Below are 26,824 nucleotides of genomic sequence, written 5' to 3'. Positions count from 1 at the left end.
CATACTGGATTACTTTGTGAAGAAGAATAGGTTGTTTGATTGATTGAATGATTGAATGATGATTGAGTACGGTTGTTGTGACATGCACATACAACACATATACACTTTGGAGGAGGAAGAGGATGGTCTTATAAATAGTCAACGTCGTTGGGGATTGGACCAGAGTGTGGACGTCTAAACAAAAGGATGTGTGGCTCTGGCTTGTGGTTGGCGTAGTGGCACCATCCAGTCGACTGGATGATACCCAACTTTCTGCACTCCTCCTCAGTCAACAATGTTCCCTTTGGTATTCTATTTGATATCTCTGCTGGCAATATCACATGTCTAATGTATTTTTGTTGTTGTTGTTGTTGTTGTAGTTAGTAATCTTGTGTCTAGTCGTCTATCTGTCTATTCTGTTTTCTGTCGACATACCTGTATTCAAATTGGCTATCATAGTATTTAGCAGAGTAATGTGGAGTAGTAGGAGGCATGATGTTTGTTGAACTATATCTCTAATATTTCAGTAACTATATATATTTGATGTTATGTATCTGTATGTCTATTTGTATCTATCTATGGTATGTATATATGTTTGTATATCTATATCGAGTAGTGATCACTAATATATATATATATATATTATGTATTATATTGTATTGTATGTATACTAATATGATCAAATTGAGAATGTTACGTGTGTTCACATTCACAGCACAGTCTTGCACTCAGTCAATCAACTTCCTCCACCCACTACTGTTAGCCGCCGTTCATTCATCAATTTTGGCGCGAATATTTGAACCCAAACTTTTTGAAAGGTTATTAATGAACTTCAAAATGATTGATTGACAAGTAGTCCTTCACAACCTTGTTGACCATTCAATGTTTGGTGAGTTGAAACCAACCAACAACAACAACAACATTAAACTAAATATATGTTATGGGTTGGTTGTCAATTAAGTTTAAATGTGTCTGTCTTTCTCTTCTTTGTTATGTTTGAGAGAGTGGATTTTAATCCTTTCCCTATTATGTATCTATCTATCCATCAATCTAATCTATCTTTGAATCATCATTGAGTAAGCAAGCTGTATTATTAGGTCACCCATCCACCCATCAATCAACCATGCCATGCACGCACATTGTCTCTTTGTATTCGTTGAGACATATCAACAACAACAACAACACAAACGTATCATGTATTGCAAGTTATTAAGTTTGTAATAATAATAATACAAAGTAAGTAAGTAATGATGGATTGAATAATGGATGTTGGACACTCTACACATTGTTTGCCTTCTGCTCATTGGAAGGACTGAAAAGAAGAAGGATGGGAAGGCACCTTTTGATCAGATCAATCCAAAAACCCAAACATTTAATAACATTTAATTTTATCACTGAAGCCCGATGGTGATCAGACCTTTTGCCGACACTCACTGATCTCCACACCAACACCACAAATGGAACTCTTCAGAGAGAATAGATCTCGCCATCCCAAGTACTATTGCCGGCCCATATTATTATTATTAAAGTGCGTTGCTTGTAGTGTAGTGTGTGTATATATGTGTGTCTGTGTATGTTTGATTGTTTAATCGATGTGGATGTGGATGTGATGTGTTTGCGTAGAGTGACAACGCATTCACTCATTCACATGTCCTTCGGAGACTCGACGGACGGCCAATTAGTTTGTAGCATTCATTTGGGGAAGGAGTAACAACAACAACTTGCTCCACTGCCTCGGGCCTGGAAGAGTGAGTCAAGGATAATAACTTAATTTAAATTAATATTAATGGTGTTGTTTAGTCTGATGCTCAAACATTAATTAGAAGGTAAGGTCATGTTCCAACATATCCCATCAAACAGTGCACTGCAGCATTATAGTATCATCTTTACCTAGTTGATTGATCAACTACATTATCCCATCAGCCAGTCAGTCTTTAGACAGACAAACAGATATATCCAACCAGTCGACCAATCAAACACAACTCACAAGTCAAACTCCAACACTATCAATTCAAACTCCAGCTCCAACAAACACACTCTCTATCTTTACCCCTTCATTCAAAGCTTCAACAACCACTCATTCACTCACTAGTTCATTGACAAGTCAAACCACTGACTTGTGTGTGTGTGCATGACTTATCAAATATATTGCCTGCCCCATTTGATAGAGGTAGTTGTTGCGATCATTCAATCAGAATTCTAACTTGACATCGACATCATCAGCATCAACAACATCAACATCAACTTCAAACACTCAATACAATTCAACACTTCACACGTCAGGAATTGAAGCTTCTTTGTTTTACCCTCACCCACCAAACCAAACCAACCCCGATAACTATCATCAGAGTAGTGCAAAGCATTTGTCTTCCAATTCCCGTTTCCGACTGACCACGACACGCACCTGCGCCACTCCGGCCCCTTCGGACATTGACCACTGACTGACCGACTTCAACATCACCCCATCCCACGCAGAACACCAAAAAAACAAGCATCAAAATCAATCAAGTAGGAAGCCTTYCCYTTTTGATTGTAAGTGTGTTTGTTTGAGTGTATGTTTGAGTGAGTCCTGGTATCGGCTTCCAACCCTTCGGAGTTCCTCCCCTTCATATCCATACCCAAGGACTCTCATTACATTGCAATCCAAACAATCAATCAAATCAATTAATCAATCAATCAATCAATCAATCACATCCTAGTAATATTACACATCAGAAACAGCAGATACCACTAGACACCGCCCTTCAATGATGGAGACCAACAAGGACAGCGCTAGGACAAATCCCTCGTCCTTGCTGTCCAACAACACTGCGAACAACAGCAACAACAGTGCCATCCTTTGTGTCACCTGCCACTCACCCACCAGCGCCACCACTTCAGCCACTCTTCCATGTCTCCACATACTTTGTTCCGATTGTATAGTGGATTTGGAAAGAATAGGAGGAGGAGGAGTTGGTAATAATGCATGTCCATTATGCAGTCAACTCCAACTCAATCACCAACATCAACAACAACACCAACAACAACAACATCACAATGCCCTTAGGTATTCTCAACAACTTTATGCGCCATTAAACAACTCTGCAGCATCAACACCACACAGCATGCAGTCTCCACACACGTCACCGCCACTGCCCATCCTGCCAAGTTTTGTTGGCTCATCAGTTAACATCCAGCATCATGCCAATGCTTGGGACAATGCCGGATCATCTGGTTCACCGTCATCACATTCTTTCACACAACATCAACAACCACATCAATCAACTAATGGTCACTTTGCATCGGTATCAGATGATATACTATCATCACTTAGTATCAGTACAGCCAACAACAACAACAATAACAACAACAATAATGTACTCAGTATGTCAGGTGGATCAATAGTTGGCAAACCAATTGCCAAGATCAGTCAACTAAAGAAGAGTAACACCGAGATACATCCAGTTTCCAAGCTCAATGGGTCCAACCTCGGTAGTCCAAGCTCAACAGTCTCATCACCTCTTTACCAGACTGCCAAGTTGACACCCAACTCAAGTATGTTGAATGATCATTGCAGACACAACAAACTTTAATACTAACTTGATTGATTGATTGATTGATTAAAGTTGTACCAAATCACTTCCAGCCTTATCAATTGCAGCAACAACTTCAATCTTTGCAGGATCAACAACAACAACAGCAACAACTTCAACAACTTCAACAACAACAACAAGTGATTGGACAAATGTATCATCCCAATGGCATGGTCAACAACAACAACAATTCATATGGCGTCATTCAACAACCTTATGGTACATCACCTGGATCGTCACACAATCATCCTGGTGTAATGTCTACCATGCGCATGAACAAACAACAGCAACAACAACAACAACAACAACCATCACAACCAAATGGTACAATGATGCGTGGTCATCAAAAGAGCGTCGTTCAGGGAGAGTACGTACCCAACCAATACATCATGAGACAGTACTATGGTATGGGGCCATCAGTTGGCCAACAACCACCGCAGCCTCTACAACAAACATATCCATATACCAACAACAACAACAACACTATTGTATCACCTATGGTCAATTACCTTCCACAGCAGCAACAACAACAACAACAAAGCAAACCATTCAAGTTGGATGCACCCAAGGATGGTAGATGTAACATACACCAAGAACCAAACCGATCGTATTGCTTCAATGACGACTGCCAGACATCTCTTTGCGCGCGGTGCACTGAGCAGAGTGGACATCAAGGCCACAACGTTATCCTCTACCAAGACCTTGCGAAGCGTATCGCCGAGGAGAACACATCGTTGAGGAGCTCGTTGCTCCGTCTAAAGAGCTATCTTGAGGTGGAGGGCGAGATTGTCAACAGACTGGCAAGCAAGAACAGTGCTGAGGAGGCCAAGGAGAAGCTGCGCCGAGACATGCATCAATATTTGGACGAGGCGTTCAAACAGATTGACAAGGAGTACTTTGAGTACAGAGAGAAGATAGACTCCAAGCGAGACAAGATCGGTCATCTTCTCAAAGAGATTGATCGAGAGCGCGGTGACAAGCCTGGCTCGGCGCAGTTCGGTCAACACCTTTCTGGCCTGGCAGGCGGCGTAGGCGGAAGTACTTCGGCGAAAAGTGGAGGTGCTAATGGAGGCGCAATGGGAAATGGCAACGGAGGTAGCCGAAGTGGAGGCAAGTTGATTGATATCAATAATCAAAAGAATCACTATATGGAGTTGTTCGAGAAGGTTAGCGAGGTGGTAGTAACGCCAAACGAGAGTATCCAGTGGGACTACCAACAGCAGCAACAAAACCGTCAATCCAACATCAATATCATCCAGCCACAACAATCAGCGACGACAACGACGACAACATCAACAACTACAACACCAACAACAACAACAACAACAACACCAACAGCATGTATCATTAACAATCCAGCCAATATATTTAATAGCAACAACGTGTTAAAGGTATCGACATTGCCCTTTAAATGTACATTAAAGTATATATACGCCATTGGAGGCCAGGCCAGGAAGTCCGTGGAGCGATACTCGATCGAGCAGAACAAGTGGACGTTTGTTGCCAACATGAATACGCTACGCAGTCGCTTCTCGGCAATCTACGACGGACGCCAACACATCTACGTGTTTGGTGGCGAGGCCAAGACCAACGACCGCATCACGCCAGAGAAGACCGTGGAACGCTACAACATCATGAGTGACTCGTGGGAGGTGCTCAAGCACATGCCAAAGCAGCGCAGTCGCCACGCCACCGCCTACGACGGCCAGCGATACATCTACATAATTGGTGGCAAAGACGCCACATGGTTCACAAGCGAGGTGCTACGATACGACATGTTCACACAGGAGTATACACAGATGCGGCCAATGAAGACGCCTCGCTCCGACATCTCTGCGGTCTACGATGGCAAGGGCTCCATTTATGTCATTGGAGGCTACGACAGCAAAGCATTGGACATCATAGAGCAGTATGACATTGCCACCGACACATGGTCCAGTGTCAAGAAGATGAAGAAGCCTCGCGATGGCCCTGGCGCAGTGTATGACGGCAAGGGCTCAATCTATGTGATGGGCGGGTCAGTGTCATCGCACAACATCTCCAACAGCCTTGAGCGATACGATGTGGAGAAAGGCGACTGGGTGCCTCTGGCCAACATGTTCAAGCCCGTGGACGTCCGCAACTCTGTCGTCTACGATGGAGACAACTCACTCTATGTGATTGGCGGCTACTTCTCCGAGGTGTTGAGCGACGCGTGTAAATACAACATCGACACCAACGTCTGGGAGAGTCTCAAGCCAATGAATGAGGCGCGTGAGGGCAATGCCTTGGTCTACGTCTCTGTTGATATAAACTAAGCAGGTGAGGAGGTCCACTGGAGCGCCGAGCTAACATAACCATCAAGACAAACAGATTACACAATAAATAGATGATGGCCATCTGCAGCCAAAGAACATTAGAAGACGATAGACAATGGTACAAGGTTGGATGGAATGTATCTTTCATTCATTCATTTATTCTAATCATTCTGTTTGATAAAGTAGTAGACTTTAGTCTTCCTTTGGCCTATTGATACTTGGAGAATGGGTCGCTGATGGGGTGCGACGTTGGAGAACGCTGTTGTTGTTGTTGTTGTTGTTGCTGTTGCTGTTGTTGTTGTTGATTGAAAGAATAGAACTGTCGGTTTGAATTGCTAAACAAGTCGTATGTAGGCTGGTACAATGGGTCGTTCGAGGTAGTGGAGCTAAACGAGAACATGTTGGGCGATGACTGCAGGTCCAGATATCGGTTGTGTTGTGTTGACGAGTCAAGATTCGATGGGAACATCCTCAGGAATGGGTTGTCCGTGTCGGAGCCGAGATGATCGCCGGAGCCAGAGACACTGCCGCTACTACTATTGAGCATCGATGACGATGGGCTGTCGATGCTGAAGAACGATGGCATGGGTTTGGCGGAGAGCTTGCCGCTGCCAATTACGCCATGGTCCTTGATTGGTGCTCGATGGTGTTCGGTCGAAGATGAGTTGTGGATGTTTGACAACCAGTTGCTTGATGTCATTGTGTCCACGTGGAATGTGTTGTTGTTGCTGTCTCCGCCGCTGCTGTTGCTAGGTGATCCAAACGAGAAGGGGCTAAACACATTGCTATGAGCCGGCATCTGCTGCGTGAGAGATGGACCAAATGGATCGGCGTCATAGGCTAATCGGTGGGGTAAGGAAGTTGGGAATCGGGAAATGTTGTTGTTGTTGTTGTTGGGTGCCTGTTGCTGTTGGAGTTGTGGTAGGGCATTGGAAGTAGCTGCGACAACAGTGGCTGGGGATGACGAGGTGGATGGTGATTGTGTAGTTGGAGTGGATTGTTGTGGTTGGGCCGGCTGTGGAGTCTTAGGCACATAGACCTTGGGCGTCTTGGTCTTGGGCTCAAACTGCTTCCTTGGCTTTGGCTCGCGTTGTTGGAACTTTGCTTGAGGAACCAGAGAGTTACCAAGGTGTTGGGGCGAGGAGTTTGGAGGTGTGGGCTGATCCTTTGTCGCCTTTCTCTTGTGATCATTGGCTTGGTCATGCTTTGAGCTCTTGCTTGAGGCAGCCTTTGACGATGACGAGTCGTCATTCTCGCCGATACTTGGCAATGGGTCATGGGACTTGTGTAGTGGCGCGCTGGACGAAGACGTCTGATTCTTTTTCTTTGTGGACAAAGAGTCGAGCGAGATTGCCAGTGGCGTTGACACGGTTGTTTCAGTCTTCATTTGCTCATCTTGCTGAAGTAACGGTGGCTGTTGCGACTCATTGCCAGATGATCTGGGCGATCCTTGCTCAGAGTCACCGCCATTAGAAGTGTGAGGCATCAACAACTCTTGCGACGATGACAGCGATGATCCAATGGAGCTTCCCTCAATCTCTTCTTGTGTGACCGAGTCGTCCTCGTCCTGTGAGATGGGCTGCAAGTTCATGATGGACTGGATAAGGGGTGTCATTTGCTGCGATGTGGGTGTGTTGATCGTGCTTGAGACAGCAGTGTTGTTGTGAACGTCCAAGTCGTCAGCTGCATCCAACTCTCTAGGGGCGATAAGAGGTGACACACCTGTTGCTGTAGTTGCAATTGGCGACTCTGATGGCGTTGTTGACTTGGACACAGAGTTGTGGTGTGACTTGGCAGCGCCCTTGGACGAGGAGTCGACAGTGGCAGCCTCAGCATAAAGCTTGCCACCGTTGTTGCCGTTGCCATTGCCATTGCTGCTGTCTGCCACAAGACTGTTTGACGCTTTGTTTGAATGTGATAGATGGGGGATGGCATCGCCCATTGTCGAAGTCGATTGTTTGTGATGACTGCCAGATGTGCTGTGGCTCTTCTTTTTCTTGTTGCCTCCTCCACGACTGGAGCTACTATACTCCACGTTTGACTTGTCTGGAGACTTGGGCGTGTTGTTGAGGTGCACATCTTGATTGTTGCCATTGCCACTACCGCCACCAGGTAAGAGGTGACGCAGCAACGACGAAGTTGCCGACGACGAGGACTTGCCAGTGCCATAGAGTGCCGGCTTGGAGTACTCCCTGAACGTGAGGTAGATGAGGACCATGAAGAGCACAATCATGCTCACAATGAACACAATCTTGGCCGGATACTCATAGAACAATGATTGCTGCAGATGCGTGCACAGTGGCAGGTAGTCATGTGGCAGCGATCCGATCAGGGTGAAGTGGAACGTGTCTTGGTTGGTCCTGAAGGCGAGGTCGCGTTTGATCAGCGACGTGGAGAAGTCGGGCTCGAATGAGATGTGCATCTCGACCGACTCGCCCGGCTTGATCACACGCTTCACGTCCTTGCAGTTGTGAATCGTGAATCCAAAGCCACCGCACTTGTGATCGTTGAGTGAGATGTCTCGAATGTCCACGGGGAGGTTGCCCTTGTTCATTAGGGTGAACTTCTTGGTGAGGCCAATCTCGTTGCTGTGCATCGTGTGGTGGTGGCTGCTCTTGTGGCCCTTGGAGTCGACCAGGATGTCCGAGTTGAGGTCGACCTCCTCGCGACCCTTGAAGATGCATGGCGTCAGGTGTGTTTTGTTCAGGTCGAGAGCGACCGAGCTGAGCTCGGCGAACGGGTTGCCCTCTTCGACAAAGACCAGACGACCTCCGTCACCCTTGCCTTGCAGACGGATGGGATGGAAGTTTGTGTAGTTGTTCCTGAGCAACAGCATCGATACAAAGTTGGTGTTGTTGTTGGGCTGGAAGCGGATGGGTCCGAAGCGAGCGGTGCCGCGTGGCGGGATCGTGATGGGCGCCATGACCTCGCGACCCACCTTGTACGGGTTGGGCAGGTGGCTATGGCTTACGTGTCCAATGCCATGCTGCTGTTGGTGATACTGCTGATGGTTGGGGCTCGAGTCGCTGAATGAAAGTGTGGAGTTGATGCCGCACACCTTGAGGTAGTTGTAGATGTTGGACTCTGTCTCGATGGGCAACAGCTCGGCGACCACTGGCACATCCAGCGGGTTGTAGATCAAAAACTCCTTGAGCACCTGCAGGTTGATCGTGACGACACCAAAGTCGATCGTGCTGTTTGACGAGTCGAGCAGCCCAGGTAACATGTTGCTGTTGGTCATGGTGGATGCGCCTGCATTGAACACGGACACGTCGGCTGGCAGCTGGTAGAGGCTGGGCTTGACGATGGTCGATGTGGTCTTGACCGTGTAGTCAGTGAGTGTGTCTGTGTGGATCGTAAAAGTCGAGTAGATCTGGAAGCTGGTCTTGGACGTCCAGAACATGTCGCTCCTCAGGTAGTCCTCGACCTCCTCATGCGCCACATACTGCAGCAGTTGCTTGTGATCGTAGTGTGGCTGGAACAGCGGGAACACCTCGTCGAGGCTGGTGTCATGGGGCTCAAACACCAGTGTGGCAAAGTGCGTCGCCTTGTTTGACGCCAGCGAGTATGTATGCATGAGACAGCTGATCCTTGGGTCGCTCGAGTCGACAGAGGTAATGTTGACGGGGATGTTGTAGGTGTTGTTGGCAATCAGTGTCTGTGTCACAGTCTGTCCAAGCAGGATCTGGCCAAAGTTGATGACCTGTGGCTCGATTGACATTGTGCCGTCCATGAGATGCCAGTTGTAGGGGATGGATAGACTCTCCAGCTGCGTGGACACAGTGAAGTGACCCTTTCCCGCGCCACTGCCATTGCCAAGGAACTCCAGGTTAAAGGTGGCCGTGTAGCCCGACTCTAGAATGAGGATCGGGTGGTCCTTGCCGCGACAGCAAAAGTGGAAGAAATTCTGGTCCTCCAGGCTGAGGTCGGAGGCGTCCACGACAAACTGACCGCGCTCATTATACATGCCGTCCAGCGTGAGTGAAACTGTGTCCGTACTTCCATCATTCGTCGCAAAGCAAAACATGATCAATGGGAATGGATTTGGATTCTTCAACTGGAATGGTCTGCTTCGTCTCTCTGCCAATCCCATAATACCAAAGTCAATCTAAATGTTTGATCGAATGAGTGAGTGGGCATGCATGCCAGCCAGCTGTTGGGTATTGTACTTACAGGCTTAACATCCTCGATGAAGAAGTCATGAGAATCCATGACGACCAGGGGACTGGGCGTGTAGACGAGGTGACCGTCAAAAGCCTGCAGATCAATCTCGAATGTGGATATGTTGGTGTCGACCAGGAGGGACGCATGCTTGCCCTTCACCTTGCCATTGGGAGTGAACTGGATGTTGATGGCGTCCCACTGTGCGTGCGGCATCACCGTCTTGCCCAGCGATGCGTTCTTCACCTTGAAGTGCTCGTCATTGATCTGCACCGAGAGGATGGTGAGTGGCACCGGGAAGTTGTTCTTGAGCACCAGCTGGTTCTCGATGACCTCGGGTTGCTTCTTGAGCGAAGTGTCGATTGGAAACAGGATGTTGCGGGGATGGTAGCTCAAGTCGCCGTACAGCACATTGGCGCGATATGGCACCTCGATATCCTTGTATCCAAATACCTTGATTATAATCTTTCCGCTGAAGCTACCCTCCACATCGCTCGTATAGAAGAACTGAGCTATATCGATTTTCTAATTGATTGTTTGATTGATCAAGCGTGTCAGTGTCAGTGTGTGGGCGGCGTGATCGTCCAGCTGTCTTGCCAGCTGCTTGCGATGGACTTACTGATTTGTCGGCTGGGATCACATCATAGTGAAGAAAAAAGCGAAGGTTGGGATCGGGCACATCGGGATGGATCTCCATGATGTTCAACATCTGCTCGTTGGCATTGAGGAAGTAGAGCGACACGGACTTGTAGTCAGTCTTGCTGGTCAGATAGCCAAAGTCAATCTCGCTTGGGGAAATGTGGACACCTTCGCCGACCGACAGGATGTCGACCTGTATCTGAAAGTTCTCCACATTCGTTTCGATATTTACAAGGCCAGCGTAGGGACCAGAGTACGATGACTTGAAGTATAAGTTGATGATGTTGGACGTCGTGTATGGCTCGATCTCCTGCATTCATTCATTGATTGATTGAGTGATGGGGTTAGGGATGACTGGTCAGTCAGATGGACGATCAATCGATCAATCAATCAATCAATCAATTAAACATACCCAATTGCCTGTTGGCTCAACACGCTTGGCTGTTCTCTGTTTCTTGGCGAGAGGATGCTGTGGCTGCTGAATGGGGACAAGTTGCTGGCTTTGTGGCTGGGCCAGTGAGATGTAGAATGATCCACCGCTCGTGTGGATGTCCGATATCTTGAGGGTGACATTATGGGGATTGTAGAGATAGATTGGATGCGAGTACGTTGTGTTGAAGGGGACCTGATCATATATGTGATTGAGCTGATAAAAGTTGGCTGTGGCCTGTCCTCGCGCAACGAATATAAGTCCACCGCCATAGATCAACAAATGAAACACTGCCTCATGTTCGCCAACCTCCTTGGGCACAAACAATATCTGTACACTCTTTGTCTCCCTAGGCTTCAGAACCTGTTATTGTTATCGTCGTCGTCGTCGTTGTTGGTGGTTAGTATCCATCACGTTCGCAGCACGTCACACTCTCGCTCGCTCGCTCGACACATACATATGGTTGAAGTAAGTCACAAGCAAAGTGAGGACTATCTGTTCTGATTCCCACTATCTGAATCGAACGATCAGGGTCTGTGTTTGTGATCTCCAATGTCTCGTTCTGAACTATGCACAGGCGACTGCAGTGGATGGGAGGATGTGTCAGATGATGAATGAATCAATGTATGAATGAAAGATGAATGAATGATCGCTTACCCTCTCTTGAATACTATTTCTGGATTGGAGATGATCAGTTTGCGATCTTCGAGGTCGCCGTTGAGGTCCGCTTCTACATCAACTTCCACCTTGTTCCTGATGTAGGTTGACTTTCGAAAGAGACTGGGTGGCTTGATCTGATGCTGCTGTTGATGCGAGTGCTGCTGCAACTGCTGATGAGTAGACTTTGCATTGACCTGCAACAACTCTATATGATTCTGAAACAATACCAGCGGTTTAGATGATGGGCCAGTGTATTGATGCTGTGAACCCTTTGAATGATGTTGTTGTTGTTGAGTACTCTGTTGTTGTTGTTGTTGTGGTGTACTCTGTTGTTGATTGTTGTTATTTCCGCTGTTAGTACTATCACCATTGTTGTTGTCGTTGACGCTGTTACTGCCCACTGGACCATCGACTGGAGCAGAGGGAGTGGATGAGGTCGGCCGCATAAAGCCAGTCATTTGTGGCCATGGCGACTTTGACGTCTCATTGAATCTAAAGTGATAGTAATATTTTCTATGCTGCTGAGTCTGCTGTATCTGTTGAGTCTGTTGTTGTTGCTGTGTATTTATCGCATTGATTATATTGTTATTATTGTTCTCTATGTTGTTGTTCTGTTGTTGTTGCTGCTGTTGACCCTTTAATGAATCGCATTGAACAAGTAACGCTATTGATTGATTGATTGATTTGTGGTTAGTCACATGATTGTTCACTCATTCACTCACACACTCGCGAGTGATTGATTGATTGATTGAATTGACATACATGTATCGAAGGAGCACAGTACAACACATGATAACAACAAGTATATCAAGTATAATTGTCGACCATATGATTGTGACATTGTGATCATTCTCTGTTTCATTGATGTTCTTTCTGTTCTTCTTGTTGTTAAGTATCTACTGACAGATCATCGCCCCTTTCAATCAAACAAATATTAAGCAAAGTTATATTCTAAATCTAAATCTAAATCTAAAAATAATATATGTATATATATAGTTATCAATCAAATAAGTAAATGTAAAGTATAGTATTAATGTATATTATGAAGGAGGTAAGTGTAGTGAATGAGTTGGCAAAGTGAGTGAGCGAGGATGTTTGAGAAAGGGTTGCTGACAGTCAAGGGCCAAAAGTTAGTAAGATGTGTGTTTTGTTTGTCATCGTTGAATGGGATGGTTGCGATGAGCCCATCAACCAACAAAATGAAATAAAAACATCACAAACTCATGTGTTTTGGTGTGATTCACCCCATCATTCTTCAAATTTCCTCACTTGTGTGTTCAATGAAACTAACAATGGGTTGCTTACGCTCAATGCCATCCTTTCATTCATTCATTCATCCGTTTGGCACATATCTATCTCTTTGATATCTGTTGTGTTGTATCTTATCTGTACAAATATATATACATATATATATATAAATATTTATTGAGATCGATCAAGTACTCAATCAATCAATCATTCAATCACTCAAACTACTTGTGCATGTACTCGAGGATGGTAGAGAGGAGGAGACGATAGGGCATGCCTGTTGGTTTGGCGATACTGCGATATTCGGTGGTTGGACATTCGGTGCTGAGATCGATGAATGTGGATTGTTTGACGTTGAATCCAATTCGAATGAGCATGCTGGCGAGGGTGTCGGCAGAGGTGGCGTGTCGCATGATGTCCATTGCCTCTCGGAATGGAAGGTCGTCCAGCGAGTCCATGATGCGATATACCAACATGGTCAGGTTGGCATTATGGTCGAATAGTGCGCGTAACTCTTGCTTCCATACGTCGAAATCCTTCTTCCAAATGCGCATGCCAGTCATCGTGCCAGAGTCCACTAGTACTCGCTTGTCCTTGCATTCCTCTTGTCGACGTGCGGCATTGTGAACGATGTCCTTTAACATGCTGGACTGTCGCTCCATCATCAAGTCGACACGACGAGCTTCCATCTCTTTGAGCGTGTCAACATGGCGCAGGTGCATCTGGCCTCGCGCCACCTTGTCCTTGATCTCATCGATGAGTAGCGTGTGGTGCTCGGGACGATCACTGGAGCGCGAGCCAGACGATGGCGCGCGGCTGTGGCGTTTGAGTTGTGATGGTGACACGGCATTGTAGGCGGTGGTTGGCGCGGATGGACGAAGTGGTGACAGTGGCCTGTTTGCAATGTGGGCTGGCATTGGCAGGGGTGCGGTGGGCGGCGAGTATGTGAGCTTGATGTTAAAGACTCGTTTGATCGATTGTGGCACCAGTTCCAGGATGTCTGGATTGAGTCTGGCCATGTCCAGTACCAGCATGCGCATTTGATCCATTTCAAACTTGGACAACACAGTGTCCAACTGCTTCATGTCGAGTCGTACAACGTTGTTGGATGATAGTGCAGTCGCAGAGGATGGTGATGGATATGATGAGGATGATGATGATGATGATGAGGATGATGTGCTACGACTACTTGTAGGCGAGCTGGTTTGGCATCTATGTACACTGTTTGGTGTCATCCTATTATTGTTGGTACGTGGACTGTTTTGGAAGTTGGTCTCTGATGATGATCTTGGGAGGTCTGATGAGGAAGATGATAATTGTGATCCACCACTTGATGTTGTCATTGATGATGATGATGATGAAGTAGGAGCAGGCGTTGATTCCTTTGGTAACATTTGTCTAACAGCAGTCAACAAGTCCCTAAGTGGAGCGGCAATAATAGTTGATGACTTGATTGCATTCTCTGTTTGATCACATTATTGGTTAGTATACTTATCAACTCATAATCAATCAATTCAAATTCCATACCATGATTGGTTATCTTTTGTAACTTGGATGGAATACCATCAACAAGCATCGACTCGTTTCCAACACCTATTCATATGAGTGATTAGTTAGTTTTCAGAATCATTGATTGATTGGTTGAGTGGATTGTTCAATCTACTAACATACCTTTGTGAATGAGTTTGGACAACAACTCAATTGAGTTGAGTTGTAACACTTCGTTGTTGGAATTGAGACAGTTGATCACAGCTATCAATCCTCCAATCTTGATGAATCTCTTGAAGTATTGTTCTAATTGAGTTGAGATGTGTAAGTTAGGTTGACAAGTATATATGATGATTGATTAAGTAACTTACCATTCATACATATATTCTTTAGTAGCTTGATTGTTGGTATCTGTATCAGGGAATCATTGCTGAACAATAGGTCGTGTAGAGTCAGCGGTGATATACCCTTCTCACTATCCAATATTGATGGAATTCCACCTTCTAATAAATTGTCCATGTTAGTATTGGGTCTTGATTGTCCATCACTCAAACTTACCATCACAGGACATATTATGTAGGATTGAGATTGCACATCTCTTCATATGGATATTGTTTCCATTCAACAATCTAACTATCAGGCCAATCGTACTGTTCACCTTTAGTTCCCTTTGGACAACATCTAATTTAATTGATTGATTGTTAGTATGTGTGATTGGAATGATTCCAGTGATTGAATCATCAAACTTACAATTGTCAGAGAGTGCAGCTATGGCTTCACAAGAGGCTGATGCCACTTCATTATCATCACTTTGGAGCAGACCATGTAAGAATTGAACTCCTCCTTCCTGGCATACTATCTCATTCAAGTCATCTGATTATTAAAGTTAGTGTGAATGAATGATTGATTGAGTATGTACATCTTGTGTGTAAATGGTTACATACTCTTATCTCCAAGACTACCAAATAACTTGCATGTCAACAACTGAAGTGATCTGTCATTGGGATGTGTCTTGGACAATCTAATCAAACATGGTATCACTTCACTACCAATACTGGCTACAATGTTTGTACCCATGCTACCTTGTTTTGAAGAGGCCACCTGCGCCAACACCTGTACACACAACAGCGCAATACTAGAAGGAACATCACTAGATGACAACATCGATGCTATCAATGTACATCCATTCTTATCAACGAAAGATCTTCGACAATTATCTGTTGTAATGGATTTGATTGATTGATTGTTAGTGAATGAGTGAGTGATCATGATGGAAGTGAATATGTTTACCATTGTTCAACAATTGAATGATAAGTGTGAGGATCTTGTCAAGGAGTGATACATCAATCTCACGATCAGTAGTACTTAGTACACGAAGATATGTGAGTGCACTGGATATTGAGAATATACCAATCTTTGCTCTGATACCCTCATTCTGTGCGAGTTTAGCCAAACATTGGAATACACGTCCCTGAAGATGCATCCTAATATCCAATCCTTGATTGATGTCTCCAGGCTCTATCAAATCCAACAAACTGTCTGTTCCACCATCAAGTGCAAACATTCTTGTCTTGGCTGTTTGATTGAATGATTGATGTTAGTGGAATAGTTCCATTCAAAGAGTGATTGAACAATACATACCACAATCAGAACATCTGAGTAATAGATCTAGGAACTTGAGCGAGATCATTATGGTATCATCATTTGGAGCATATTCTACAATATGTATGATCATTCGTTTGAATGATAATGGACTATCTATTATGGTTTCACTGATTTTTGGATCTAAATTTTGATTGAATGATTGATTGATGGAGGTTAGATACTGGAACCATTCCAATGAACGTAATAATTAGTACTTACCAGTGTAACTTGAGAATATTATAAGGGTATTAATGGCTTGGATACGAAGATCTTTGGTCATTGTTTGATTGATGGCAAGGGTGAAGAGAGGGGGAACACAGCCACTTCGTCGGAGACTGGAGGCACACTGCTCGTGAGTGGCCAAGTTGGAGATGAGTGTGATCAGTGGCATGTTTAACTCGAGGAACTGTCCATTCCTATGCGCCCACTGCAGCACCGAGACAATAGTCTGAGCATCACCAGTGTTCTTGATAAACACCTTCACCTCCTCATTCTCTGTGAGCATTGCCAGCAACGACACACTCTCCCACTGTACACTATATTCGTGTGATTGATTGGATGATGGCTCGATCAATGTCATGAATGAGAGCAGTGATTTGAGACACGATCCGTTGAGCACCTCCTGGATGAACTTAGTCTTGTGTGATTCCGATGTCTTCTTAGCCACCTGGTACATGTTGGCTATCAACTTGATCGCAGAGATATGTACTGCGCCCTGTCTATTCCTTCCGAGCAACACGATCAATTCGCTCAAAGGTGCTTTATCCAAGTCTTGATTGTTGTTGATCAATGGTGTTGTTGTGGAGCTCACTGATTGTGGTTGTGACGCTGGATTTCGCTGATTCGAATTTTTGATTGAGTTTGAGTTTGCATGTGTAATTGTGATTAATGGTGAGTTTGTGTTTGAAATTGAGTTTTGTTGTTGTCCACGATTTGCTGTTATCAACTGGCTGAGTCTGTTGGATGACTTGAGGTTGGTCTGTGATGCGCCGATATTCTGTTGTTGCTGTTTCAGAAGCATCTGTGGCTGGCTGTTGGACTTGACCAAATTGCTACTACTCGCATCTCCACCACTTTGTGTCATCAGTGATGCCATACTCCTGTTTAACGCACTTGACTTGTTCATTCCTGTTGTTGGTGTCCCTGATGTCGAAGTTGAAGTTGATGATACAGCTGGAGCAGTCATTGTTGCAAGTGGATTTCCATGCATATCAGCCACGACCACAACACTTCTAACATCATCCAATAGTTCGTTCAAGTTCTTCACTGAACCATAATTCTCGTATTCAATATCCAACATTTATAAATAATAATAATAATAATGATGATAATACCTGATAATTAATAATAATAATTGATAATAATAATAAGAATAATAATATTAATAATAACCTTGTTTCTTCCTTACACAGTAGTAACAAGTTGGCTAAATGTTATGTGATGTTGATGGGATGGATTGGAACGTGATATGTTTGGTTGATGGCTACTTCCATCCTCGCCGACATGTCGGCTGCGCTGTCCTTCCTAGTTGATGGGACGGATGGATGGATGGATGGATGGCTGGATTGCTGGATGGATGGCTAGCTACTACAGTATGTCAAGCCATTTCGGACGGCAGCGACAGGTGTTACATCAATCAATCAATCAATCATACACACATCAAAGACACTCAAATATTATTATTATTATTGTTTGTCTTGATCAAGACAACATGATTAGCATGTATCCATCATCATCTGCTGATAATGAATGATGGATGGACATGTTGTAGGGTGATAAGAGGCAGGGTGATGTGGAAGATGGGACGGGTGGGGGTGATGATGTGGAAGTGTAGGTGTGTTGTGTGTCGTGTGTAGAGTGGTAACAATGTAATTGATCATGTGGTTGGGGTGTGTCTGTGAGTGTGTGAGTGTGTGAGTGTGTGTGTTGGGGTGGACAATCAATCAATCAGACGGATAACTTGACAGAGTGTGTGACGGAAGTTGGATTGTGTATCATCTGACAATGGGTGGACTGCGTGATCACAATATTTAAGATCGCAATGCAACCCATTACACCTAGAGTTGACCGCTACAATGCCCTGACGAGCTGGTTGTTGAGCTTGCAAGCTGTTGGGAAGTGTAGTGAGCCATCTGATGATGTATTATGGACATCTGCCATCCTCTTTTGGAATAGTCGGTAATAAGTCATCCTTAATCAAGTCATTTACTCAATACATACTTGTTTGATATTGATGTGTGTGTTTGATTGTTTGTTTGATTGATTGATTGATTGAATGAATGATTAGAGTAGAGTCATGACGTAGTTTGAGCATGGTAGGCTGGGCTGTTGACGACAAGTCCACTCACACTCCCTAACACTCACTCACATACATACACATATACTTAACGGTTCCAATCAAACACTCTTGGCATGTGTGATTGTTGGTCGGAGCACCTCTGATTTGATCAACAGTGATCATTGATCCAATAATATCCTCGTGAACTCGCTCGCACCTCTTCGTAAAGATCCTTGAGTAAGTGAGTGAGAGCAGTGCAGTGAGATTGTGAAGTGTCCATTGCATATGTACATTGTCCAACAGTGATCAGCATCAAAGATATACATATGAACTTGCTATCTATTTCCAAACACTGATTCATCTGATCAAACATCGTCAGGTGATCACAAAAGGGGGGGTGAAGGTGTGCGCTGGAAGACTTTATTTCTTCTTATTCTTCTTGTTTGCCATCTGTGCTAATGATGATGTTGATGCCTCAAGATCGCGTTTGGTTAGATGCTTTGGTTTCCTCAACAAGTTGGCAGTCTGGTCTATGTAATGGGAGACTATTGATTGAATTGTCTGGTTGTTCTTGTACACCTTCATGGTGTGTACCCTCCTCAAGTCAAACGATGCACCAATATCCACCAAGTGCTGCAACATTGTAACATTACCCAACTCTATCAATGGTTTGATAATGATATTGGTCGACATGAATCTTGCTTTTGAGACTCGATCAACATTGTTGAGGAGACAGTCAAGTGTCTCGATGTGGCCCTCATTCATTGCAACCACAAACAACTCATCAATGTACTTCTTGTCTTTCTCGGGGTCAAGCGGATCGACTTTGAACAATAACTGCAACACCTCATTGTTTCCATTAGTAACAGCTTCCAAATGTTGTCGTCTATCTCTCATTTGTGAATCCATATGATGTTGTTGATATAAATGTTTGATCATGTTGACATGTCCAAGCTCAATCGCTCCAACGAGTGCGTTGGTGGGAGCGTCACAAAGGTCTGTGCCATTCGCTGACCCATATGGCAAGGCATCTTGATCATGACGCTCAAAGAATTTGAGACAGTAGTCATAGAGTTCAACATCGCCAAGTCGGCCAATTTGTGCAAATATTGCCAAGTTTGGTTTGATGCCATGCTCGACCATCATCCTAATCATATCATTGTATCGACCTCGGTTGGTAAGTGTATAATGGAATGCCCACTGTGTCAGTGATGTTAACCTTGTGACATCAGGGGCATGTTTGAGCAAGGTGCCGAGCAGATCCAGACGTGCCAATACTACTACATATTGTAATATAGTCTCCCATTCTTTGTCCTGTAATATCTCTGGTTTGGTCTTGAATATATACTCCAATTGATTGTTGTCTAGAACCAACAACTTATTCCTGATCACATTGATTGGGAATATCTTATTCACATCAGACAGGATGAACTCCAACATCTCCATTGTACCTCTGAACTCTCTGGGTCGGAGTGTGTCGAGAGGCTGGACGGCATTCTTGCTGTTGAGATACTTGATGACCTCGAAGCTGCGCGACATGTCACTGGCCGTGTTGAAGCAGTGGAATTGGTCTGTGAAGGGATCAAATTCATGTGGTCGACCGTATACGTAAGTATCTCTAGTCTTGTTAATATACTCCATCGCGACCATTGCCTGGGTGGTGTTGCCATGTGATGTGATCATTCGGAATAATGTCTGAGCACGATGTCCATCGAAACCACCAAATCTTCCTGGTCGCATGAAGAATGGAATGAGTTGGAAGTCGCCTGTGGTGATATATTCGCGATACACATAATTCACCAACCTGTCATGAGTCATCTCTCTTCGGGTATTGATTAGTTCCAGTTTGATAAAGATGATGAGTTGGGCATCATCAATCTTGTTCACACAGTGCTCGTCAATTGTATCCAAGACTACTCCAAGTTTATCCAATAATGATTGAGCAGTGTTCTTTGAGGTTGATAATATCATCTCGTGATCATCAACCTTGATATCACTATTGAGTATCCGTTCAAAGTGTGCCAGCTGTTCAGAGGGCGTAATATTTTTGGGAATGGTCCAAGTTGTTGACGATAAATCATATGAATTCAAACTGTTGATCGCACCATTATTGATCAATAGTTCATTGATTAATCTTTGGTCACCTGTTGCCCTGATCTCACTGAAGTACAATCTTGTCTTTGATTTAATCTTGGTGACCAACTCCTTTGGCAACTGAGTGTTGTTTGGATCATTAAGAATGTCAAGTACCGAAGGATGCTTGAACACTTCTCCCAACAACACCCTGTCAACATGTACAGTCCAGAGTGATTCATTGTTGAATCGGCCCAAGTCAATGAGGTACTTGAGAACATTGAGTGATCCACTTGCCAGTGCCATTTTGAGTAACTCATCACTTTGTTCAAATGATATTGGTTGTGTCTGATTGATCAATGTCTGTACAACGACCAGGTTATCAGACTCGATTGCCCATCGCAAGGTATTAGCGTCACAGAAGTATCGTTGATACTTGTTGTACACGTCAATGAATGTGTCATGATCAATGTCTCTGGCTTCGCACAATGCCTTGATTGAACCATGTTTAGTCTTTGATTGACGATTGATTGTTATATGTAAGTTGAGTTTGATACGATCACGTAACAATCCAAACTGTTTATGTTTGACCAGTGATATCAAGTCAGTCCAATGATGATACTTTGTTCTAATGTAATAGTTTCCTTGCATCATTAGAGTTGTTGACCTATTATGTCCTTTCCTTCGATCTTCATCATCTTTATCAACATCATCTTGATTATTAAATAGTAGTGGATGTGAATATGAAGCTATTATAAACTTGAATAATGTACGATTTGTGAGTACCTTTGTTATATTACTATTATTATTTGTTATCATTGTTAATATTTGATTGATTGACAGAAGTAAAAAAAGGAACTACTTTTGATCACCTTAGATGTGTCGTTTCAAAAATATCTAGAATCTTAGTTTCGAAGAATTAATCAATTCCAGACTTGGTATCCAACATGAAGGAATGAATAATGATTTAGACACATGTACAATATTATTATTTATTTATATATATTTTGATTAAATTAGTTGAACTCCTCTTTGATGACAAGACCATCCTTCCACTCTTGCATTGCCCATTGAGTCTTTTGTACTCTGTGTCCACCATAAGTGAAGTCTAAATACATCTGGTATGCAGTGTTGTTGCCATCGATGATCAACTTCTCAACTCTTGCTTCATGGAATGTAGCATTCTTTATGAAGGATTCTTCGGCAATCCTGTTGGCCGCCTTGCCCACACGGTTGGTTGAATCGCCCTTCTCATACATCACAATGTCCTTGTGATAGTATTTATCAAATATCTCTAATATTCTTCCTTCCAGAATACCCTTGAGTATTTCTTGGATACCTTCGGCCACCTGATAGTTCTCTGAACTTAAAGTTGTAATGTGGTACCGTTGCTGGAGTCGCTACAACCTTGGTATTTGTCACAGTTGTTCGAGGAACCTCAGTGGCAGTGTTGATGTTTGATTTATGCTTTCTTGAGAAGAGACCCATTATTATTATTATATTTATATATATATATTGTGAGTATTTAAATAAAGAGAAAAAATATTTGATAGAGGTAAGGCGTCTATATTACTTGTTTGTTTGTTATGATTGATTGTTTTGATGATATTAATTATCGATAAGGTCGATTATTATTTATAAACAATGTTTGAACTATCATTGTAAATGGAGTATGAAACAGGTTTGGATCGAGAGTATTATAATTGACGATCTAGTCTCATTCAAGAACATGACAGCCCTTCCAATTAAAAATGGTGTGTGATCTTGAGCACAAACACACTGTGTTCAATCAATTCCAGAATCAAAAGAACCTTCCAAACACACACAGAGAAAGATAATGAATGAACAACAACAACAGATACAGATACAACAGAACAATAGTTGTTGTGAGATACATTCCAAAAAGATTAGGTTCTTGTGTATAGATTGTAATAGTTTGATTTGTGAAGCTTGTATAAGTGATAAACATAGAAGACATGAAGTGGAGAATGTACATCACTTGAGATCACTGATCAATCAGAGACAATACAATGAGACATCATTATTAAGATTGAATCAACTATGGAGTACTCTTCAACAACTTGCTACTACACATCAATCATTGATAATGTCCCGCAACTCAGTATCTGAACAATTCAAACTATTACACGACATGCTAGTTGTTGAGGAGCACAGGATCAACTCACCAATCAATCAGAGATTACAACAAACTCAATCAACAATCAATAACATCATCGATGAGATCAAGTCAATCAACTACATATTCAATCCATCATCTCTGTTAAGCAATGTCGATGTTGACATCATTCAATCAATCAGAGAATGTACATCCATCAATCAGTTCATCAAGCATACATACACACACAGCCAGTCGTCATCGTCGTCTTCGTCATCATCATCTCCCGACATAGATGTCCCTGTGATCACAATCACAGACATTGAACTGCTGACAGTAATGCAACAGATTAACACATGTTCGCGTACTGCTGACTATCAAATGACAAGAGCATGCGACGTTGGAATTGATCAAAACACATTGGACCATATCAGAGAGCAAGTTCAATCATGCTTTACATTGATGGAGATGGCCGAGAAGTTCACTCATGACCTTGATCATCATATCATGTACATTGAATCAGACAACTATTCATTCTTCTCGCCAATGACCAACACATGGACACGAATCGAAAAGGATATAGATGGTTCCTTTAGCGACCTACACAAAGCAACAGTGTACGCTCGAGGGAATGTCTACATCTTTGGAGTCGGTGATGATCAAAAGTATCTTCGCTTCTCACTGGCCGATCGTCAATGGCACTGTCACGATATGATCGATGGCATGTATCATATGTCTGCTGCTTACGATGGAGACAAGCACATCTATTTGATTGGTGGCACCTTTGGAGCCAAGGTGAGCATGTTTGACATTGAGACACAACAATTCCATTCCGTTGGAGAGTTGGATCATCCCATCTTTGAGCCGTTCACCCTGGTCCACTCAAACATACTCTTCATCTTCAATTGCCTCACAACCAACGAATATCTCAACAAGTACATCACATTCGATCTGGACACCTTTGAGGAGATAAACTATGATCTTCCGGGCCGAATTGATTCACTGGTATATGATGGCCATGACAAGGTGTACATCTTGTTCGAAGGCGGTAAAGGACGATTCATTAGTATGTCCTTGACATCAAAGAGAACATGTGAACTGGCACCTGCGCCAATCAACCCTGATTTGGACCCTGATGAATCATACCGAGCTCAAGTCAATGTATTATGTCATTGTTCATATGAGCCCGGAACACTACTGTTTCTTCAAGGTCAAGGTCACAACTATCGATACTCAATCAAACTCAATCGATGGAAGAGGTTCGAAGACAATGACGCAAGTGTGATGAGAGGATGGGTTGGCCAATGTGTATTATACGATAGTCCACAATCAATTCAACCATAGTAGTATTATTACATGTATATAAAATGTTGTTGAATATGTTTATATCGCAGTTGTCTGTTTGCCAATCTTATACAATCTACAAGCCATCATAATCATATCCAACAACATTTGTTTGTCATTGAATTAGTATATGTCTCTGCCCCAAATGCTCATGACCAGTATGTTTATTGTGCAGTCTTCTCTATTTGAAGTTGCTCAAGTTCATCGTACCGTTTGAGATCCATTAGCAGTGGAACTAAAAGACCCTCTGCTACTGACTTCAGCTCAATGATTACTTTGTCAATGATGTCGTTGTCACTCGGGAAAGCCGGCCAGGAAAAGGACATTGATGCGCGAAGGTGGCGGATGGCATCGGATGATCGTTCTGGAATTGTCGAGTAGGCCTTGCCGAGGAATGTGTGTACCAACACGACCAGATGGTAGACGCTTCGTGGCGAGTAAATGTTATGTTCTGCCAATGGCATCAAAGAAATGGCGATGGATTCCCTAATAAAGTAGTCTAGTGTGATCAGATACTCGGATTGATAAGGTTCATCCTCGGGTGCACTGAGCCCGCCAAGTTCGCCAGTCTTGAGTGCCATATCAATCTCTTTGAGTGTGATGTGGATAAAGGTGATGATATCGTAGGCCTGTCTGATTGGCATTGATTGGTCATTGCCATAATTGCTTACAAACTCTTTCATGTCATCCAACAGACTCTTTATCTCCAGACCGAACAATCCTTCTTGGATCATTCTGTTTTGTTCTGTTGTTGATGATGGAGACTCAAGTCCGAGATCGTATATTGTTTGATAGGCCTCTTGTGCGCCCGTTCGAACACCGCGCATATCTCTACAATAGGCCAGTGTGATGCGAGCGTGAACAGAGTCGGGATAAGCCGTCAGCACCCTGGTGGTAATGTGCTGCTCGGCTTCATTCAACATGTTTGTCCAGAGATAGACCAAGGCCAAAGAATGAAGTGCCTCTTTGTGGTTGGGGTTGGCCTCCAACAGTGATTGCAATATGTTGACAGATTGCTCGTTATAATGCAAACCGACGATGGTCAGTGCCAGCAGTATCTGGCCATACTCCCTCTCTGATTGATCTCTGTAACGATCTAACTTGATGGCCTTGTTCACAGAGTTCATAACATCAAGGTTGGACCTACCATATTTGACCACGGACATGTATGAATGCACGAGGTAACCAATGCTGTACTCGGGATTCGCATCAATGGACTGCTTAGTCGTCTTCAGAACAGAATCTGGCGTGTACTGATAGTCCAAGTGAATGAAAGTGGTAAGTGTCTTCAATATCGTGTCAAGTGAAGGCTCGGAATCCAATGAATCCCACTTCACTCTGGCGAATGGGTCCCAGTGATGGTATCGCTTCGCCGGTGAAATGAACTTTTGATCGATCAGATCAATGAGCAGTTGGTTGTGGACCGACACAACGGGGGGCTCTGGACCCCTTGGACTTAAGGGTATCGCGGTTGTCTTTTCCAGCAGTTCATACATGTAACGAATGTCATCCATTGATGATGATGATGAACCATTGGCGTTATGGTATGTATCCAGTTGAGCAATCATTTGAACACATCTCTGATGTACCTGCTTGGCGCTCTCTGTGGGATCTGTGATCCATGGTAGCTGTCGCACGAGTTCGTTGGTCCGTCCACCTGGCAGCCATTCGACAAACTTTGAAAAGTCCTTGCAATACTTCCTCTCTGATCGCATTATCATCTCTTTGGCCAGAGTTAAATAGATCAATGTATAAAGCAGACCTACCTCTTGATTGAATGGAGACTCCTCAATCTTCTTTAGGTATTCTCTGGCGTCCTCTATAGACATTGTCTTCATTGTGGCGACCAACTTTTCCAGTCTTACCTGTGTCCAGTATGGAAGACCTTTCTAAGAGGTTGGTGTTTGATTGATTGGTTGGTTGAGTGAGTGAGTGAAGATGATATTGGATTGGTTCCAGTGATATTTAAACATACAATCGAGTCAACCAAGGACTCGTTTGATTCAATTTCTGTGATCATTTGATGCAACTCTTGAGACCCGCTTGGCAAACTGGTGAGAAGGAGTATCCGTATGTTGAAGCCAAACTTCTCTTTTGGCTTGATATGCATCAGGTCCAGCAACCTCTGTTTATAAGTGTCCGGTGACAGTACCGCATCGAGCAAGGTTCGTCTCAACAAGCATTCGTACAAGTTGTCGCAGTGAACATTCTGATCAAACTCCTCGATGTTGGGACATGTACCCAGAACGATATCATTGAGCTTGGCGTGCACCTGTGGCGTCTCTATTTTCCTATTGTCCAGCTCATTGATCAGATAGACGCACAGTGGCACGGGATCCCAATTGGAATCACTGGCTGACATGATCCTGTCGATGCCCTGAATGATGTTTTGGTCCTTGCATTGATACAGGTCGAGAAGTAATTGGTAGCAGTCCAATGGTTGGGTCGACCTGATGGAGAGGATGGACTCGAGCAGCTTGGTGGCCGCATCGTTCTGGCCCAGCATGCTGAGCGACTTGGCGATGTTATACTGGAGGTGATGCAGGTTGCGAGTGAAATGTAGGTCGATGTCAGACTCTGGCACGTCCATCATTAGGTAGTTGCGACAGGTGGTGAACGAGTTCAAAGCTTTGGCAGGCTGTCCCAGCATGAGATAGGCGCGACCCTGCGCATTGAGTGATTCAATGTGTGATGGCACCATTCGGAGGATACTCTGAGTGATGGACACAATCTCTTCATACTGATCAGTGTGTGATGCCACCTCTACTTGCTGTATCAACGACTCTAATCTCTCGATCTGTTGATGTGTAAGATGTTGATCAAGTGTATGGTCACATGTTGCATCACCACAACCATCATTATCTCCTCCTCCTCCTCTTGCCCCTCCAAAGTATC

At 43.9% G+C, this 26,824-nt stretch overlaps 8 protein-coding genes across 8 annotated transcripts; 2 read left to right on the top strand and 6 right to left on the bottom strand.

Moving 5' to 3' along the window:
• Window positions 1–128: 128 nt before the first annotated feature.
• Window positions 129–467, bottom strand: SAMD00019534_049790 (hypothetical protein; the record flags this gene model as incomplete). The annotated part of the gene is made up of 2 exons (XM_012899450.1): window positions 129–324; window positions 415–467. Coding segments are annotated over 2 exons (249 nt in total), but the record flags the coding sequence as incomplete, so codon positions are not given.
• Window positions 468–3,083: 2,616 nt separating this feature from the next.
• On the top strand, window positions 3,084–5,848 carry SAMD00019534_049780 (hypothetical protein; the record flags this gene model as incomplete). The annotated part of the gene is made up of 2 exons (XM_012899449.1): window positions 3,084–3,513; window positions 3,585–5,848. 2 exons carry the CDS (start codon window positions 3,084–3,086, stop codon window positions 5,846–5,848), a joined length of 2,694 nt encoding a protein of 897 aa, XP_012754903.1.
• A 208-nt stretch (window positions 5,849–6,056) lies between these two features.
• On the bottom strand, window positions 6,057–12,579 carry SAMD00019534_049770 (hypothetical protein; the record flags this gene model as incomplete). The annotated part of the gene is made up of 7 exons (XM_012899448.1): window positions 6,057–9,956; window positions 10,022–10,534; window positions 10,629–10,958; window positions 11,061–11,441; window positions 11,536–11,659; window positions 11,736–12,402; window positions 12,501–12,579. The coding sequence occupies 7 exons, from the start codon at window positions 12,577–12,579 to the stop codon at window positions 6,057–6,059; spliced, it is 5,994 nt and encodes a 1,997-aa protein (XP_012754902.1).
• A 631-nt stretch (window positions 12,580–13,210) lies between these two features.
• Window positions 13,211–17,418, bottom strand: SAMD00019534_049760 (hypothetical protein; the record flags this gene model as incomplete). Its single annotated transcript, XM_012899447.1, has 10 exons — window positions 13,211–14,448; window positions 14,514–14,579; window positions 14,658–14,780; window positions 14,846–14,977; window positions 15,033–15,155; window positions 15,225–15,347; window positions 15,419–15,691; window positions 15,765–16,049; window positions 16,116–16,259; window positions 16,338–17,418. The coding sequence occupies 10 exons, from the start codon at window positions 17,416–17,418 to the stop codon at window positions 13,211–13,213; spliced, it is 3,588 nt and encodes a 1,195-aa protein (XP_012754901.1).
• A 1,398-nt stretch (window positions 17,419–18,816) lies between these two features.
• SAMD00019534_049750 (hypothetical protein) lies at window positions 18,817–21,120 on the bottom strand (the record flags this gene model as incomplete). The annotated part of the gene is made up of 1 exon (XM_012899446.1): window positions 18,817–21,120. One exon carries the CDS (start codon window positions 21,118–21,120, stop codon window positions 18,817–18,819), a length of 2,304 nt encoding a protein of 767 aa, XP_012754900.1.
• Window positions 21,121–21,491: 371 nt separating this feature from the next.
• SAMD00019534_049740 (hypothetical protein) lies at window positions 21,492–21,869 on the bottom strand (the record flags this gene model as incomplete). Its single annotated transcript, XM_012899445.1, has 1 exon — window positions 21,492–21,869. A coding segment is annotated over one exon (378 nt), but the record flags the coding sequence as incomplete, so codon positions are not given.
• A 1,055-nt stretch (window positions 21,870–22,924) lies between these two features.
• On the top strand, window positions 22,925–23,859 carry SAMD00019534_049730 (hypothetical protein; the record flags this gene model as incomplete). Its single annotated transcript, XM_012899444.1, has 2 exons — window positions 22,925–23,651; window positions 23,843–23,859. The coding sequence occupies 2 exons, from the start codon at window positions 22,925–22,927 to the stop codon at window positions 23,857–23,859; spliced, it is 744 nt and encodes a 247-aa protein (XP_012754898.1).
• A 234-nt stretch (window positions 23,860–24,093) lies between these two features.
• On the bottom strand, window positions 24,094–26,630 carry SAMD00019534_049720 (hypothetical protein; the record flags this gene model as incomplete). Its single annotated transcript, XM_012899443.1, has 2 exons — window positions 24,094–25,818; window positions 25,905–26,630. 2 exons carry the CDS (start codon window positions 26,628–26,630, stop codon window positions 24,094–24,096), a joined length of 2,451 nt encoding a protein of 816 aa, XP_012754897.1.
• Window positions 26,631–26,824: the final 194 nt, after the last annotated feature.

The sequence above is a fragment of the Acytostelium subglobosum genome (assembly GCF_000787575.1).
Source record: "Acytostelium subglobosum LB1 DNA, scaffold: scaffold9, whole genome shotgun sequence".
Taxonomy (NCBI): domain Eukaryota; phylum Evosea; class Eumycetozoa; order Acytosteliales; family Acytosteliaceae; genus Acytostelium; species Acytostelium subglobosum.
This window is presented reverse-complemented; position numbering and strand designations above follow the sequence as displayed.